The sequence below is a fragment of the Dendrobates tinctorius genome, unplaced genomic scaffold, assembly GCF_039654945.1.
Source record: "Dendrobates tinctorius isolate UK_male_01 unplaced genomic scaffold, ASM3965494v1 ptg000155l, whole genome shotgun sequence".
NCBI lineage: Eukaryota > Metazoa > Chordata > Amphibia > Anura > Dendrobatidae > Dendrobates > Dendrobates tinctorius.
Genome location: NW_027361822.1, coordinates 13,617,164 through 13,635,173, shown reverse-complemented (window position 1 = coordinate 13,635,173; position 18,010 = coordinate 13,617,164). Strand labels below are relative to the sequence as shown.

The window sequence follows — 18,010 nt, the reverse complement described above, 5'->3', positions numbered from 1 at the left end:
GCAGAGATGCGAGTAGACTGATGTACCATGTTTACCAGAAAGGGGGCAGTACAGCTCAAAAAGAATGAAAAACATCTATAATGTGACCTTTACAAAAATGCAGCAATGTCCGTATATTTGGTCCCAGACGATACCCACTGGCTGACCAGTGTCAGAATCAGGCGTGACTGTGGCACCAATGCATAGGAAAAAAACCCATGTACTTACCTTCCCTCCTCTACCAGGAAGTGCTGCATCCTTTCAGGGCAGAGCAGTGTGACGATCTCCCTGATGTGCTCTGAACAGGTCGGCAGTGACCGGTGATCGCAGCCTGTACTGTCTGGGTGTGTGCACACACTGCAGATTCACCGGCGGATTTTTCCGTGCGGATTCGCAGGTAAAATCGCAGGTAAAGTGACCTGCGGATTTGCCAGTGGTTTTCCCCTGCGGATTGACACCTGGACAATGGAACAGGTGTCAAACCGCTCCGGAATCCGCAGAAAGAATTGACATGCTGTGGATTTAAAACCGCAGAAAAATTCGCAGCATGTGCACTGCAGATTTGAAATCCCATTGGCCAACATTGTACTGTACACTGCGGAACTGCTGCGGATCCACAGGGCCAAATCCGCTGTGGATCCGCAGCAGAATCCGCAGTGTGTGCACATGCCCTAATACTAATTACAGGTTGTGATCACCGCTCTCCGCTGCAGTTACTTACCCCGGACCCTCGCTTCTCAGCAGCTTCTCCCTGGCAACTCCTGTCTGCACACACTGAGCAGTGTGTGCGATGACAGGGGAAAATAAAGCCCACAGCATATGCTACGGGATACAACAAAATGGTGGCGATCTCCTCCCACAGCTGTGACCTGAACAGCCCAGTGGGCATGCCCAGGTCACAGCTAAGAGGCAGGAGGAGCGGCTTCAATGTAAGAGATGCTGTCGGTGTCCATGGCTGCCATAAGTGAGGTGTGCAAGTGTGGTGCCCAGACACTTATGCCCCCACTAACGAAAATGGCAGCCCTCAGTGGCAAAAGTAAAAGTTAATAAATAAAAAACTATGAAAGTGAGTGCCGAAAAATCGCCACTGATTGGTTGCAAGACTGGCCTTGCTGATAAGACAGGAGTAATCCGGCCGCTGATTGGCTTGAAACGTCCAACCCAGTGATTGTCTCTTTTCCCACAGGCGCTATGTGGGGAGGCGGTCAAAACATGGATTTTTGTGAGTACTCACCGTAAAATCCTTTTCTCCGAGACGCTCATTGGGGGACACAGAGACTGTGGGTGTGTGCTTCTGCCGTCTGGAGGCTGACACTAAGTATATAAAAAAAGAGTTAGCTCCTCCTCCGCCGCATACACCCTCGCCCCCAGACCGGGCGTAACTCAGTTTAGTGCATAAGCAGTAGGAGAACGCGCCTTAAACTCAGGCAAGAAATTATACGTCTGGAAAAGGGACCACCCTGATCCTTACATAAGGATTTGTATAACTTAAAATAAGCAAAAGCCAACTGGCTAGTAGGGTGGGTGCTGTGTCCCCCAATGAGCGTCTCGGAGAAAAGGATTTTACGGTGAGTACTCACAAAAATCCATGTTTCTCCTTCGTCTCATTGGGGGACACAGAGACTGTGGGACGTTCTAAAGCAGTCCCTGGGTGGGATCTTAGCTCACCCAATCCATGCTATTTTGCGCCCCTGATTAGAGGTGCGCAACTGCTGCCTGGAGAATCTTTCTTCCCAGGCTTGCATCCGAGGATGCCTGGGTATGTACGTTATAATGTTTGACAAACGTATGCAAACTGGACCAGGTAGCTGCTTTGCACACCTGTTCCGCTGAAGCTTGGTGTCGCAGTGCCCATGAGGCACCCACTGCTCGAGCCGAGTGTGCCTTGATCCCTGCCGGAACCGGCGTGCCACTCATTTCATAAGATTCTTGAATCGTCAGGCGAACCCATCTGGCCAAAGTCGCTTTGGACGCAGCAAGCCCCTTCCGCCGCCCTTCTGGGATCACGAATAGAGAGTCTGTCCGGCGGAAAGATGCTGTCCTTGTCACATACCTCCTAAGAGCTCTTACCAGATCCAGTATGTGCAAAGCCTTTTCTACCCTGTGCACGGGTGCCGGGCAAAACGAGGGTAAGACAATGTCCTCGTTGATATGGAATGCAGAGACAACCTTCGGCAAGAAGGGAGGAGCTGGCCTTAAAACTACCTTATCCTTATAAAAAGTCAAGAACGGCGGTTTACAAGATAAAGCCGCCAATTCCGAAACCCGCCTAATAGACGTAATAGCTACCAGAAAAACGACCTTCCTGGACAGGTAAGGTAAGGAGACTTCTTGTAAGGGTTCGAAGGGGGGCTCCTGAAGGGCCCTGAGCACCAAGTTCAGGTCCCATGATTCCGTCGGCACCTTATAGGGGGGTACTAAATGTGCGACCTCCTGCATAAACGTCTTAACCTGCCAGACCGAAGCGACCTTTCGTTGAAAAAGGACCGACAGGGCCGAGATTTGCGTCCTGAGCGAACTCGGAGCCAATCCTGCGTCCAGCCCTGCCTGCAAAAAAGCCAGTACGTTGGGGATTGAAAAAACCAGAGGAGCCACTCCGCGATCCCTACACCAACGGAAAAAAACTTCCCAAGTCCGATGATATACCTTCGCCGAGGAAGGCTTTCGGGCACTCACCATCGTGGCCACCACATCGCGCCTGAATCCTGCCTGTGTTAACAGCCAAGATTCAATGGCCACGCCGTCAAACACAGGGCCCCTAAGTTCGGATGGTAGATCGGCCCCTGGGACAGCAAGTCTGGCCGATCTGGTAGACGCCAGGGTACGTCCACCACTAGCTGAACCAGATCTGCATACCAGGCCCTCCGAGGCCAGTCTGGAGCTAGCAGAATTGCTGGAACCTTCTCTCTCCTTATCTTTCTGATGACCCTTGGAAGCAGAGGTAGCGGGGGGAACAAGTATGGGAGACGAAACTGGCTCCATGGAAGCACCAGAGCGTCTGCTGCGATCGCCTGCGGGTCGAGGGATCGAGCGACGAACCTTTGCACTTTGGCGTTCTCTCTGGATGCCATAAGGTCCACGTCTGGTGTCCCCCACCGTTGGCAGATCTGTTGAAAAACCTCGGGGTGCAGGGACCATTCCCCTGCCGCGACCCCCTGTCGGCTGAGAAAATCTGCCGCCCAGTTTTCGACTCCCGGAATGTGCACCGCTGAAATTACCACGTGGTTCTTTTCGGCCCAACGCAGTACCAGTCCAACCTCGCGCATGGCTGTTTGGCTGCGCGTGCCCCCCTGATGGTTGACATATGCTACTGCTGTAGCATTGTCCGACTGAATGCGCACCGGCCGGTGTCTCAGGAAACACTGAAAATGTTGCAGGGCCAATCGTATTGCCCGTATCTCCAGAATGTTGATCGGGAGAATTATCTCCTGAATGGACCACCGCCCCTGGGCTGTGTGACTCTGGAAAACTGCTCCCCAACCTTGCAGGCTTGCATCGGTCGTCACCACCAACCACTGTTCCGGGGGAAAGTGTTTCCCCTGGACCAGAGACGAGTCGCGAGTCCACCATCGGAGTGATCGTCGGACTAGCGGAGACAAATTGCACCGATGACTGAGGGATAGCAGCCTTCTGTCCCATGCTGACAAGAGCGCATGCTGAAGCGGACGGAGATGGAACTGGGCAAACGGGATTGCCTCCATCGCCGCCACCATTCTGCCCAACACACTCATGCCGTACCGGATGGATCTGGAGCCTGGCTGTAGAAGGTTCCGTACCCCCTGTTTGATCTTTCGCGCCTTGTCCTGAGGGAGGATCACCAGCCCCCGGGAGGTGTTGAAAACCATGCCTAGGAATACGATTCTCTGGGCTGGAACCAAGGACGACTTGTTCCGATTGATCAACCAGCCTAGACGCGCCAGGGTATCCAGCGTGATACTGACATTCTCCTGGCACGCCTGAAACGACGGCCCCTTTACCAAAAGGTCGTCCAGGTAAGGTAGTACCGTTATGCCCCGAGCATGCAGGATGGCCATAACCACCGCCATTATCTTCGTAAAGACTCTGGGAGCAGTGGCCAGACCGAAGGGCAGAGCAACAAACTGAAAATGTCGCCCTCCGATCGCAAAACGCAGGAACCTCTGGTGTGGAGGAAAAATCGGAATGTGCAGATATGCATCCTGCACGTCGATCGAGGCCGGGAACTCCCCTGGATCCATGGCTGCAATGACCGAACGGAGGGATTCCATCCGGAACCGCCTGACTCTGATGAATTTGTTCAGGATTTTTAGATCTAATACTGGCCTTACTGTCCCGTCCTTTTTGGGGACCGAAAACAGGTTGGAGTAAAAACCTTGTGTCTCTTCGCTTTTCGGTACTGGGACAATGACCCCGTTGCGCTGTAGCGTCATTATGGCCTGTAACAAACTCTCCGCCTGCGATTCTGTTCCGGAAAGCCGGGAACGGAAGAATCGCCGTGGCGGGAGTCCGAGAAACTCTATCTTGTACCCGGACGATATCAATTCTGCCACCCAAGCGTCGCGTGCCACTGCGACCCAAACGTGGCTGAACCTTAGTAGGCGTCCGCCCACTCTGTCGTCCGTAGGTACGAAGCGCCTCGAGTCATTTTGCTGGAGGCTTTTGGGATCTGGCCCCCCTTGTTCTGGGCAAACGGCCTCGGCCTCTACCCAGCGGATTGGCTCTGTAAGAGATTTGCCTTTCCCTAATCTGACCAACATTTGCGGAGGTGGATGCTCTGGCCGAAGTCCCCCTCCAGGGGTTACGAAAGGGCCGAAAACGCCTCTGTGTCTGCCTGAATGCTGGCCAAGTCCTCTGCTGCGGGAGGAAACTACTCCTCCCCCCTGTGGCTTCTGAGATAAGCTTATCAAGCTTCTCACCGAACAACCGATTGCCCTGAAAAGGCAATGAGGTCAAGGACTTTTTGGAGATAGAATCCGCTTTCCACAATCTCAGCCATAATGCTCGCCTAATGGCGATCGCATTTGCTGCTGCCACCGCAGAACACTCGGCCGCGTCCAGAGAGGCGCTGACGAGAAAATCACTTGCCCCTAAGATCTGATTTGTCACCTCCAAGACCTCCACAGGCAGGTCTCTGTTTTGGAGGGCATTCTGCAGAGCGTCCGCCCATGAAACCATGGCCTTAGCCACCCAAGTAGCCGCAAAGGAGGGGGCTAGGGCCGACCCCGCTGCCTCATACACCGAGCGGGCAAGCCCCTCTATAAGGCGATCAGTTGGGTCCTTGATAGAAGAACCACTGGGTATCGACAATAGCGATCTTGACGCTAAACGTGATACCGGTGGGTCCACTACTGGCGACTCCACCCATCCCTTATGGAGTTCAGGAGGAAACGGATACTTAGCTTGCAGCGCTTTTTGCATTGCAAAATGCTTATCCGGGTGTTCCCTATGTTTCTGAACTAGCTCCTCGAACTCCGGATGCGTGGCAAACCTTCTATGCGGTCGCCTGGTCTTTTTGAAGGAGACCTTGTGACCTGAGGCCGTGGACACATCGTCCTCGATCTCTAATGTCTGGTTGACTGCCTCAATGAGGCTGTCCACCGAGTCTTGGTATCCCAGGCTTTCTGGATTCCAGGCCTCCTCCTCCTCCTCATCCTGCTCGCTTCCTGAGCTCGGCGACGGGGAACGAGATACCCTAATACCCGCCACCGAAGCCCCAGAGGGTCCGGCCGACGGGGAACGAGCTCTTTTGCTATGAGCTTGTCTGGTGCTGGAGCGGCCTCTAACGGTCGGAGGGTCCTGAGACGTGGACGAGCTGTCTTCCGCTGGCAGACCACCATCCTTGTCCCTGCCTGGGCCTTGGAGAGACTCAATTGCCCTTGTAAGGGACATCATAGAGTGTGATAAAGACACCGCCCATTCTGGAGGGTCCTGACCTCTGGGCTCTGCAACAATGGGGGGCTCCTGGGCTCGCTCCGACTCGCAGGATTCACAAAATTTACCCGGCTGTGCTTTAGGCAGCCTGACCCCACAGGAAACGCAAACAGCGTATAGGAAAGAGTGAGCTTTCCCTTTGCCAGACATATTGCAAGGTAGGGTAGGAGGAGGAGGATAACCCCTTCCTTGACTACTAGTGCGGCACTCGCAACGGGGATGCACTTACCCACCGGTAATGTCCCACCTTGCGTCTCTTCCACGGGGCGTGCGGCGTTACTCACCGGGGCACTCGCACTCCGGGAGATAGGGGGCGGCTTCCGGCCCCACTTCGGCGAGGAAATGCAAGGAGGGGGGCGGGAGGTCCCCGGTAACTGTGCGCGCCCGCCGCTCTCCGCCCCCGGAAGTTAGTGGGCGGGGCTTCCGCTACCCCCGGAAGTCGGCGGGCGGGCGCGCAGACTCCGGACCTCCCCATACAGCGGGGACCGTGGCCGCCCGCGGGGCTCTGGCTGCACTCCACGCGCGGCGTTCGAGGGAGGGGGGCGGGAGCTCCCCGGTCACTGTGCGTGCCCGCCGCTCTCCGCCCCCGGAAGTTAGTGGGCGGGGCTTCCGGCTATCCCCGGAAGTCGGCGGGCGGGCGCGCGCTCACGGATCTCCCCATACAGCGGGGGCCGCGGCCGCCCGCGGGGCTCCGGCCGCGCTCCGCGTGCGGCGTTACCCGCCGGGGGCAGCGCCGGGTGAGAGGCGGACTACCTGGTCCCGGCCTATTAACAAAAGGTGAGCCGGGCCGCCGAGGGGGCTCTCTAGAGGTGCTTCTCAACCCCATCCCTGGGCAGGGAGGGGGAGGCTACTGTACCGCTCTCCGCTCTCCGCTTCAATCCCTGGCTTACCTGCGCCTCCAACTCCACCCCTGGACTCACTACCTAGGGGTGGTAGGGGCATTTCCACGTTGCAGGAGAGAACAACGTGGAGGATCACTCACACGTGCTCGCCCGTTGGGGACGATGGGGAAACCGCAATCCTCTTATCAGGATGCGTTGCCGCCTCTTTACAAAATAAAAAAGAAAAATGGTTGTCTGGGGAAAAGTCCCAGATGTGTCCCTCGGTGCGGGAGAGAAACACGTGGAGGGTTACTCACACGTGGTCGCCCGTTGATGATTTGGGGAGATCGGACCCTCTCTATAGGATCCGTCGCCCCTGTCTTATCTTCACAGAAAAAAAGAGGAAAAAAAAAAAAAAAAATCTAGTCTGGAGCTCCAGACTGCGTGTGCCTCCATCAGACACTAAGCAAAAAACTGAGTTACGCCCGGTCTGGGGGCGAGGGTGTATGCGGCGGAGGAGGAGCTAACTCTTTTTTTGTATACTTAGTGTCAGCCTCCAGACGGCAGAAGCACACACCCACAGTCTCTGTGTCCCCCAATGAGACGAAGGAGAAAGTTAGTTGGCTTACACACCTCAATACCAGTTCTTGCACCGACTGTGTCAAGAAGCCTTAGGCTAGGTTCACATTGTGTTAGGGGATCCGTTAAACGTATGCGCTAACGCTGATTTCATTTTTGACATCTTTAGTGACCTAGCGCTAACGCTAGGTGGCGCTCAAGTACCATGTGCTACCTAGCGTTCGCCCATACTGTTCTATGCACAGCGAACGGGTCCGTTCGCTGTGTGTTACTGCCAACGCACCCAAAAACGCTGCAAGGAGCGTTCGAGGGTGCGTCATGAATTAACACATACTTTCTAACGCATGCCGATTTTGGCAGGCATTAGTATGCGTTAGTATCATTGCGGGCAATGGGTGCATTAACGGATCCGTTACATAGCGTTAGTGCCGCTATGTAACGGATCCGTCAGCGCATTGCCCCCTAACGCAGTGTGAACCCAGCCTTAGTCCGGCCACACCAACGAGAGAGGATATGGACTGCACAATTACAGTCTGTACTATCTGTCGCTACATGGATAAAACCAAGTGCACAATTACACTTTGTTACACTGAGACATCCATATGAAAAACAAAAGCGAAATCATAGAATCGTAGAGTTGGAAGGGACCTCCTGGGCCATCTGGTCCAACCCCCTGCACGAACCGCTGCACGACCAGCTCTACCCCCGCCTACTGTATTATCACCCATCCCTTGAAGATTGTGAGCCCTCGCGGGCAGGGTCCTCTCTCCTCCTGTACCAGTTATGACTTGTACTGTTTAAGATTATTGTACTTGTTTTTATGTATACCCCTCACATGTAAAGCGCCATGGAATAAATGGCGCTATAACAATAAATAATAATAATAATAATAATAATAACCCCCTGCTCAAAGCAGGATTCGCTAAATCATCCCAGACAGATGTCTGTCCAGACTCTGTTTGGTTAGCGCCAAACCTAAGACAAGTCTGAGACAGAAACTGCCTCCAACTGACACTACAAAGAACAGAGGAAGCCTGGCTCTAGCAGGCTGGGTAGTATGCTGGGGAGGAGCCAGTTTTATTTCAATGCAAGAATAATGTCAGCCTCCAGGTGGCAGCAGACTATTCCATGATTCTCTGTCCCTCAATAAGACTAACGAGAAAACCAGACTGAACACAAGATCTGCACAGCCGTCTACACTTCATAGGGGGATCTCATGACACCTTCTCTGCATCTACCTGATGATCCTGGGGAACATTGGGATTTTCTTGTTTATAGTCATGAGGAAGAATAAGACGAAGCCATCTCTCTGGTGTTGTCCTCTCACTGGGTAGAACTGGAGGAAACATATACAGGGACTGAAATCATTCTTTACATACAGATAATTATAGGCCGTGTGTATTTAGTCCTGTCTATTACCTGGTGATGTGAGGGGCTGGGGAACTTCCATCATGACGTCCTTGTACAGATCTTTGTGTCCTTCTAAATACTCCCACTCCTCCATGGAGAAATAGACGGCGACATCCTGACACCGTATAGGAACCTGACACATACAATGATACCGTCATCCCCCCAATCCCTTCATAGTGTTACTGTATAATGTCCCAGCATTCCCAGCAGTGTCACCTCTCCAGTCAGCAGCTCAATCATCTTGTAGGTGAGTTCTAGGATCTTCTGGTCATTGATGTCCTCATGTATCAGGGGGTGAGGTGGAGGCCCCGTGATTGGGCTCAGAGTTCTCCATCTCTCAGACACAGGGTCCTGACAGTGCTCACTAGAGGTCTTCTTCACTACTGTGTAATCCTGGTTATGGAGAGACACATTAATAAATCTCACTACAGACATTTCCAGAGTCCTCACCTCTCCAGTTCTGTCCATCTGTTAGTCCCATAGATATGAATGATGTAATGTGACGTCATCAGAATCTCTCACCTCTCCAGTAAGCCGGAAGAGGATCTCTAGGGTGAGATCTAATATCCTCTCCGCCATCATTTTCACCTTGTCCATAGCAAACCTTGATGGGTCAATCAGGAAAATCCTTTAATATAGAAGATTTTCACGGAGAGAATCCGATATCGTAGGGACCTAAATGGGAAGAGGATGAGCTAATATAACATCATAAAGATCCTATGTAATAACACAATTAGAGGAGATAATAAGGGAACATATGAGGAGATAGAGCGTGTAGATGTTTTATTCTCAGGTATAAATTGGAATGTCATAAACATCACCCACTTGCTGCACTCGTGACTTGGATGTGATTGAAAAGGGGGACTCCGCTTCACACAATCAATTGTCCATTCAACTTCCACAATAGGCTAAAAATGAGCTAAGCGCCCCCCCACAGTCATCTCGCACATTCATACACTTCTCGCAGCTACCACTCACCATCTTGATGGCCACAAAGACACCTGGGTGGCACACTAGCTCACATGCACAGCTAACTTTTCAAAGCATTAAATAGGTACTTATTGCACTTTGCCATGCACTGGGTAAAAAAAAAAAAAAACAAGTTATATTTTTCCCCTTTAATGTGCGTACGTTTAGAACAACAAGGACAGACTGGAGAGGTGTGATGATGCAATGGGGGATGATTAGTTCCTAGACCCCACATGAAGTCAAGGCCATATGAGTGACAAGGTAAGTTCAAAGGATAAGGTGGTAGTCACTCTGCCTCCTCCTGCACCCTCTTCTGCTTCAGTCTCAACCTATTCCTCATGCTCCCAAGCAACAGGGCCACCTAGCGCCCCATAAAGAGAAGATCTGATAGCGCCACCACTAGCAGGGTCAACGAGCATCTCCACACCTTTCCATTGAAGAATTCAGCTGTACATACCTGAAACTCTGGATCCCATTTTCCACATGTGGCCTCACAAGTGATTTTGAAAGGGCTAACAATACATTAGGATCAGAGGAACCAAATATGTGGTTCCCAGCCGCCATTACTTTTCCAGGTGGGCCGTCCCTGTCCTGCACATTCATGTTGTGGACAAAATCAGATGTGTGTTGGATGCTTTTTGGTTGTTTCTCTGTTCATGTTGCCTCCTCCTCCTACTCCGCTTCCTCCACCGCCTCCTCATCCGGTCAATGTAACATCTGCAAAAACAACTTCAGCAGGCTGTTCTTAAACTCATCTGTTTGGGGGAAAAAATCCCCCACCACGCAGGAGCTGTGGACAGGGATCAAACAACAGACCGATGATTATTTGGTGCCGCTGAACCTCAAGCCCAGTCTGGTGGTGTGTGATAAAGGGTGAAATCTTATAGAAGTTCTGGGCCTAGCCTATTTGATGCACATCCCTTGCCTGGCACGTGTGCTGAATTTGGTGGTGCAGATCTTCCTGAAAAATTACTCCGAGATGTCAGAGCTGCTGCAGAAAGTACGGGCCATCTCTGCCCACTTTAGGTGTTCTCACTATGATGTTGCTCGCCTGTCTGCGCTGCAGCGTTACTTCTACTTTCCCTTTCACCACCTCATATGCGTCGTACACACAAGGTGGAACCCCACCTTGCATATGCTGGAGAGACTATGTTAGCAGGAGGAGACAGTAGTGGAGTTTCAGCAGTAGCACAAACGGGCGATACGCTCTGCGGAATAACAACACGTCCCAACCAACGAATAAGCCTCCATGCAGGACGTGTGTGCCATGTTGTGCTGCATTGAGGACTCCATGAACATGGCCAGTGGTGATGACACCACCATTATTAGTGTTACTATCCTACTTCTACACGTGCCTGAAAAAACATTTCAAGTGATTATGGAGGTGGTGGCACAGGAGGAAGAGGACGATGAACAGGGACCATTCACACCATTAGAAGGCCAGTCGTCCACACATGGTTCGGAGAATGGTTTCCTGTACCAACAGAGGCCAGGTACACAACTATCCAGCCAGGGGACATTTTTTGAGGATGAGGTACCATGGTCACAGCAGAGTGGCACTCAAAGCAACTCACGGGCATCAGTGCAGGGTGGCTGGGGGACCCAGACGACCCACCTCCCAAAGAGCATAGCTTGTCATTTCTTCTTGGCAGCCTGGCACACATGACCCAATACATGCTGCTGTACAAGCGGAACAAGAGCGAAGTTGCCTGGATTGTTACAAGTGCTTATTACTGGGTGTCCAACCTGTTGGATTTTTGCTATAAGCACAATGTGCCATCCTTACTTCCATCACTGAAGCGTGATGATAAAATGCGGGAATACAAGTGCACGCTGGTAGACACACTACTGACGGCATTCTCCCCTGACAGTGAGGACTTAGGTGAAGCTCAGGGCAGAGTAGGAGGAAGTTGCCAACGCAGATGGGCATTGGCACCACTTTGAAAGGGAGGGTTAGTGTGGAAACACGGGAGTCAGCAGGTGCTGTTTTCCGCTAGCCCAAAACCAAATGGACCAGGCCTGATCAAACTAAACGCCCTCTCTCCTTTTACCATGAGCGTAATACTACTCAGACAACACAGCGTGAGGGTAAAACAGTGTGACAATAGTTTATGGAACCACAAAACAGGCAAATAACAAATAGAACAGTCCCAGCAAAATACCCAAGATGGTGCAAAATTACAGAGTCTCACCCATTCGCTGACTCGCCAGGATAAAAGCAGCTGTGACTTCAGAGCTTCCAGGGCATGCGTGAAGTCGCACTCCTGTGAGCTCCGGTCCTTCAACATCTAATCTGCCATCTCCCAAAAATGCGCAAATCATCTAAATCTGCCAGAGCCTGGTCTGCCTTAAGACCCCTCCAGGGAGACACTGCTACCCTCTTCACCCGCTCCAAGCATCTGACATAAGAAGATGCCACTCGGCCCCCAGCGGAAACCGAGCGAAGCACGCATCCCGACGTCACTCATCCAGGGGACCCAGAGACCCGACCGCCACTGCTGATGTGGATCATGAGGACTCATTGCATTTCCTCCCTGTCTCGACAACCACGCTAACACCAGCAGGAGAGTGAGGTAGGCTGCATTTACCTTCACAAGATGGATGCCGACACATGCAGGAGGAAGAAACAAAACCTTACCTACAATAACCAACCAATCTGAATTATGCCAGATCTTTCCAGTTTTACTTTGGCACAAAGGTCTGCTCTGAAACCTCTCCTAGATCTCCTGTGAGATAAGACAATTCTCTTCCGTTGGGGCTTTCCCTTTACCCTAACGGTTCGGAGGGGTACCAGAGCCTTTGTTCTACGTTCTCCTGAAGACCTCGCTACTTTTCTTTCTGGACTGGACCTCCCAAATCTGTACCTTTCTGAAAGACCTGAGCTATCATCTGGGGCCCTAGATGCAAGGGACCAACATAGACGTTCTTCTGCTATCCCCACATCTGGCCATCACAAAGGCTTTCCGCCTAGAGACATGCCAGAATGGTAAGCAAGGTGAACAAAGGAGTGAAGGATTCCACCTGACTTTGAGCTGTATGGCTCATCTAAATACACTCAACATGCAGGAATGTGACATTCCTTGTTTGCCTTCACCTGCCTAACAGTTAATGTTACATTTGAAGGTTAACTTTTTTTTTATTTCATTTATTAAACAACAACAAACAGATGTACACATTTTGCAAATAACCAATGCAATGTATACACAATCATCATAATATCTGTAAAGGGAGAAAACCCAACAAGTTTGCATTTGTACAGATCTCAATTTCACAGGTCCTCACTCTCTTGCGAGGCCTATGGATAATCTAGGAGTAGTTACAAGAACTCGTTATTCATCTATACAAATGTTTGGCTATGCATAACCCAGAATGATACATTATAACCAACATATCTAACATAATACAAAAAAACTATTACTGCTAACCTGTTGCCAAAACAACCTCCATAGCACTGATGACATTATAAACCTATAAAGTATTTCAGTCAATATATTCTTCACTACAGTTATTATGCTAATAACAAACCACTATCTACGCGTTGTTATAGTAAGGTGAGATGTATTCCATACATCCAAAATTTTATTGAACTTCCATAAGCAACCCCTATTCTGGTACAGTGTCCGCTTGTAAGGTATAACTGAATTTACTAGTTCAATCCAAATTCTGAGAGAAGGATGTTGATTACCCATCCAGCGTAAGGCCAATATCTTCATGGCTAAAAAAAAAAAGTGACTCCCGCAGGAAAATTCTAACGTGGTGTCCTCATATCTCATCCTCTAGCACACCAAACAGACATACCAATGGAGTGAGAGGAACAGGAGTACCTACAGTTGTAGCCAAAAGTATTGACACCCCTGCAATTCTGTCAGATAATACTCAGTTTCTTCCTGAAAATGATTGCAAACACAAATTATTTGGTATTATTATCTTCATTATCTTCATTTAATTTGTCTTAAATGAAAAAACACAAAAAGAATTGTCCTAAAGCCAAATTGGATATAATTCCACACCAAACATAAAAAAGAGGGTGGACAAAAGTATTGGCACTGTTCGAAAAATCATGTGATGCTTCTCTAATTTGTGTAATTAACAGAACCCTGTAATTTACCTGTGGCACCTAACAGGTGTTGGCAATAACTAAATCACACTTGCAGCCAGTTGACATGGATTAAAGTTGACGCAACCTCTGACCTGTGTCCTTGTGTGTACCACATTGAGCATGGAGAAAAGAAAGAAGACCAAAGAACTGTCTGAGGACTTGAGAAACCAAATTGTGAGGAAGCATGAGCAATCTCAAGGCTACAAGTCCATCTCTGAAGACCTGAATGTTCCTGTGTCTACCGTGCGCAGTGTCATCAAGAAGTTTAAAGCCCATGGCACTGTGGCTAACCTCCCTAGATGTGGACGGAAAAGAAAAATTGACAAGAGATTTTAACGCAAGATTGTGTGGATGTTGGATAAAGAACCTCGACTAACATCCAAACAAGTTCAAGCTGCCCTGCAGTCCGAGGGTACAACAGTGTCAATCCGTACTATCCGTCGGCGTCTGAATGAAAAGGGACTGTATGGTAGGAGACCCAGGAAGACCCCACTTCTTACCCAGAGACATAAAAAGCCAGGCTGGAGTTTGCCAAAACTTACCTGAAAAAGCCTAAAACGTTTGTTCTCTGGTCAGATGAGACAAAAGTAGAGCTTTTTGGGCAAAGGCATCAACATAGAGTTTACAGGAGAAAAAAAGAGGCATTCAAAGAAAAAAAACATGGTCCCTACAATCAAACATGGCGGAGGTTCCCTGATGTTTTGGGGTTGCTTTGCTGCCTCTGGCACTGGACTGCTTGACCGTGTGCATGGCATTATGAAGTCTGAAGACTACCAACAAATTTTGCAGCATAATGTAGGGCCCAGTGTGAGAAAGCTGAGTCTCCCTCAGAGGTCATGGGTCTTCCAGCAGGACAATGACCCAAAACACACTTCAAAAAGCACTAGAAAATGGTTTGAGAGAAAGCACTGGAGACTTCTAAGGTGGCCAGCAATGAGTCCAGACCTGAATCCCATAGGACACCTGTGGAGAGATCTAAAAATGGCAGTTTGGAGAAGGCACCCTTCTAATATCATGGACCTGGAGCAGTTTGCCAAAGAAGAATGGTCTAAAATTCCAGCAGAGCATTGTAAGAAACTCATTGATGGTTACCAGAAGTGGTTGGTCGCAGTTATTTTGGCTAAAAGTTGTGCAACCAAGTATTAGGCTGAGGGTGCCAATACTTTTGTCTGGCCCATTTTTGGAGTTTTGTGTGAAATGATCAATGTTTTGCTTTTTGCTTCATTCTCTTTTGTGTTTTTTCATTTAAGACAAATTAAATGAAGATAATAATACCAAAGAATTTGTGATTGCAATCATTTTCAGGAAGAAACTGAGTATTATCTGACAAAATTGCAGGGGTGTCAATACTTTTGGCCACAACTGTATGAGGCAGGTTAACAACAAGGTCACCTCGCTCCAAAAAGATAGAATAGTTGGGCATCCCCACACCATATGTATAAAATCCGCATCCATTGTATGACATCGCAAACATTCTGAGGATTGGGACCACTCCATCCAAAGTATCCGTAGTGGAGTCAGATAGGACTGGTGCAGTATATACATTTGAGACATTTTATTATTGGCTGATGGAGACACCCCGGTTGGTGAACCAAGGATCTCTTCCCAATCTTCATTTTGGATATCTGGAACTAGAAACCTCCACCTCTCCCTTACTGACGATAAAGCAGAGTCAGAGCCCGTGGACAGCATATAAGTATATAAGGTAGAAATAAGACCCTGGGGGCCTTGTGATTTGAGAATCCCTATCAAAGGAAAGGACGATATTGCTTGGGTCGTATTTCTGTTACGCAAGTGTGATTGAACTGCTGATCTAAGCTGTAGGTATCAAAAAAATTGGGGCCTCGGGACACAGTGTTTAATTTGCATTTGCTCAAAGGACATTAGGACATTGTGATCATATAAATCAATAATCGAGGAAACATTATATGAGATCCAGAATTGAGTGGACGGGTGGTTTAATAGCATCAGAAAATAGGAATTATTCCATAATGGCATTTCAGCTACAATGTCGACAAAGCAAACCACTCGTTTAACCCCTTAAGGACCAAGCCATTTTGTAGGTTAAGGAACAGGCCTTAATTTTGAAGTCTGACCACTGTCACTTTATCGGGTTATAACTCTGGAACGCTTCAACGGATCCCGCTGATTCTGACATTGTTTTTTCGTGACATATTGTACTTCATGTTGTGATTGGTTAAAACTAAAATCAGAGCTGAAGTTTCGTTTTCTCCATTCTCTGAAGGTTTCGTTTCTCCATTTTTGTTGCTGTAAGATAAATTTTTGTAATTGGGATGAAAAGTTCAGGCTGTCATGAAACCACACTGTTCCTCATCAGGTGCAAGATAAGGGACCCGGGGGTATATTACTCTGAAGAATATGCCATTATACTACTTTCTATACTATGTAAATACGGGCATATACGCAGTTTCCCGGTTTTCTTGCAATATTATTGGCTTATAAAGTGAAATGATGCTATTGGTAGTTGAGAACTTTGCATAATTAAACAAAATATTATAAAAGTAGTGACTAAAATAAATGGGTTTAGCGATCTCTTTGGATCGTCCCGTACAGAGATCCCCGTCTCCGTGTGGTCATTTGAGTTGCTAGCAACACTTTGTGGAATAATTTGGAAATCACTGGATCAACCGTGAAGGGTTAATTTAACCCTCTCCCTATCAGCTGGCGGCCCAATGTGGGGGCCCCCGAACAGGTACGCCTCTGCCCCGGAGGACAACAAGAGAAAGGACCCTCGGACCGGACACAGGTGCTGAAAAATTGGGACTGATCATCCCCCACGACAACCACGGTACATTGGCAGCTATACTGTTCAGACTGACCGTTGGTGTGGTTTTCCTGTGTCTGATGCTGCAAAGAAGATCTGAGGTTTGTCCCCGATAGTGGGTTGATTCTTGGGTGGAATCATATAGAGGTGCAGTCCCGTTGGGGGCCCAGTGCTCGAACCGTACCTCATAAGGGACGGACACCCCGGATTGACCAGTGATTGTGACTCTCTTTATAGTCAAAATATCCTGAAATCCTGATCACTGTTAGTATCGAGCGTGGTGAGGTGATCGAAGATTGGGTAGGATACGTAACTCAGGAATATATATATATGTAACCAGAGGTGTCCGGAATGATAGTCTGAGACGCCCTCCTCCTTTCACTGAGTACCGCGTTGAATTTTGGGCTTCCCAGAGGGGGTTGACTCTGTGGAACAGAGACTGATACAGCCACCAGTACTGTGCACAACTGAAGTAAGGATATTTAGCTTTAAAGGAGAGAATTATGTTTCTGTGGAAGAAGAAGAAAAGTTTGGAATTGTGTGAAGGATCGGATACTGTTAGACTTATGATTCAAAGACGAGGAAAGAAATCTGTCAGGAATGCAGAAAAAATATTTTCGATTCTGGGATTTCCTAAGGGCGGGAGGCTACAGCCTACGCTATGGGACGAAGTAGTTAAAAAGAATAAAGGGAGGTTGACTGATGATGGATTACTTAAACCCGCTGAGGAATTCCGTGGCTTGGCACATGAATTGTATAATGAAGGCTATGTGGAAATTGAAGAGCAAGTGAATTCTGATTGTTTTTATTGCTATGTGGAAAAAGGAAAATTGTCTACCACTGTGGAAAAGACTGGAAGTTTTGTGGTACAGGAAAGAATTGAGGAAGTGGTTAAAGAAGAAACTGAGATCGAGACTAATGTGTCAGGCAGACAAATAGTTAAGAATGATTTGAAACAAGAAGTTTCCCTGCTAGATGATAAGGTCCCTCCCCAGGAAATCAAGCCTCTCCTCCCGACTGTAAGCTCTGTGCCCCTTAACCCTAAGGCACCAATATATCCTGGACTACCAAAACTCAGTATGCCCCCACCCTATGATCCTGCTGGGTGGGTCTGTGCTGTATGCGGAGTTACTAATCCTCAGTGGAGAGAGGTCTGTTACAATTGTGGTACGAGGAGACCGGGAGTAGCGGCCCCCACCTTTCCTTTGTTAAACGCTGATGGTACCTATTATCATCTGCCGCCAGCCTCAGTCCCCGTTATGCCTAATATTGCTAGTGGTTATGAATATCCACCCCCTCTTACTTCAGTCACTCAGTCTGAGACAGGATACTCAGAGGAGATAGAAGATTTCCAGGAAATGTATTCCAATATTATTCCTGGACCCCACTGTTATGATGTGCTTTTTAGGATAGGGGCAGGGAATCTTAAGAAGCAGCATGTTGGGGCCATAGTAAATA

At 49.0% G+C, this 18,010-nt stretch overlaps 1 protein-coding gene across 1 annotated transcript in view; it reads right to left on the bottom strand.

Annotated features, from left to right (window-relative positions):
• LOC141051017 (uncharacterized) overlaps positions 1 to 18,010 on the bottom strand; it is a 104,183-nt gene that overhangs the window by 62,807 nt on the left and 23,366 nt on the right. Inside the window, 4 exon segments of the mRNA XM_073547806.1 lie at positions 8,528 to 8,625; positions 8,709 to 8,832; positions 8,916 to 9,092; positions 9,222 to 9,374. Coding sequence (XP_073403907.1) covers positions 8,528 to 8,625; positions 8,709 to 8,832; positions 8,916 to 9,092; positions 9,222 to 9,296 — 474 coding nt within the window. The 5' untranslated portion in view covers positions 9,297 to 9,374.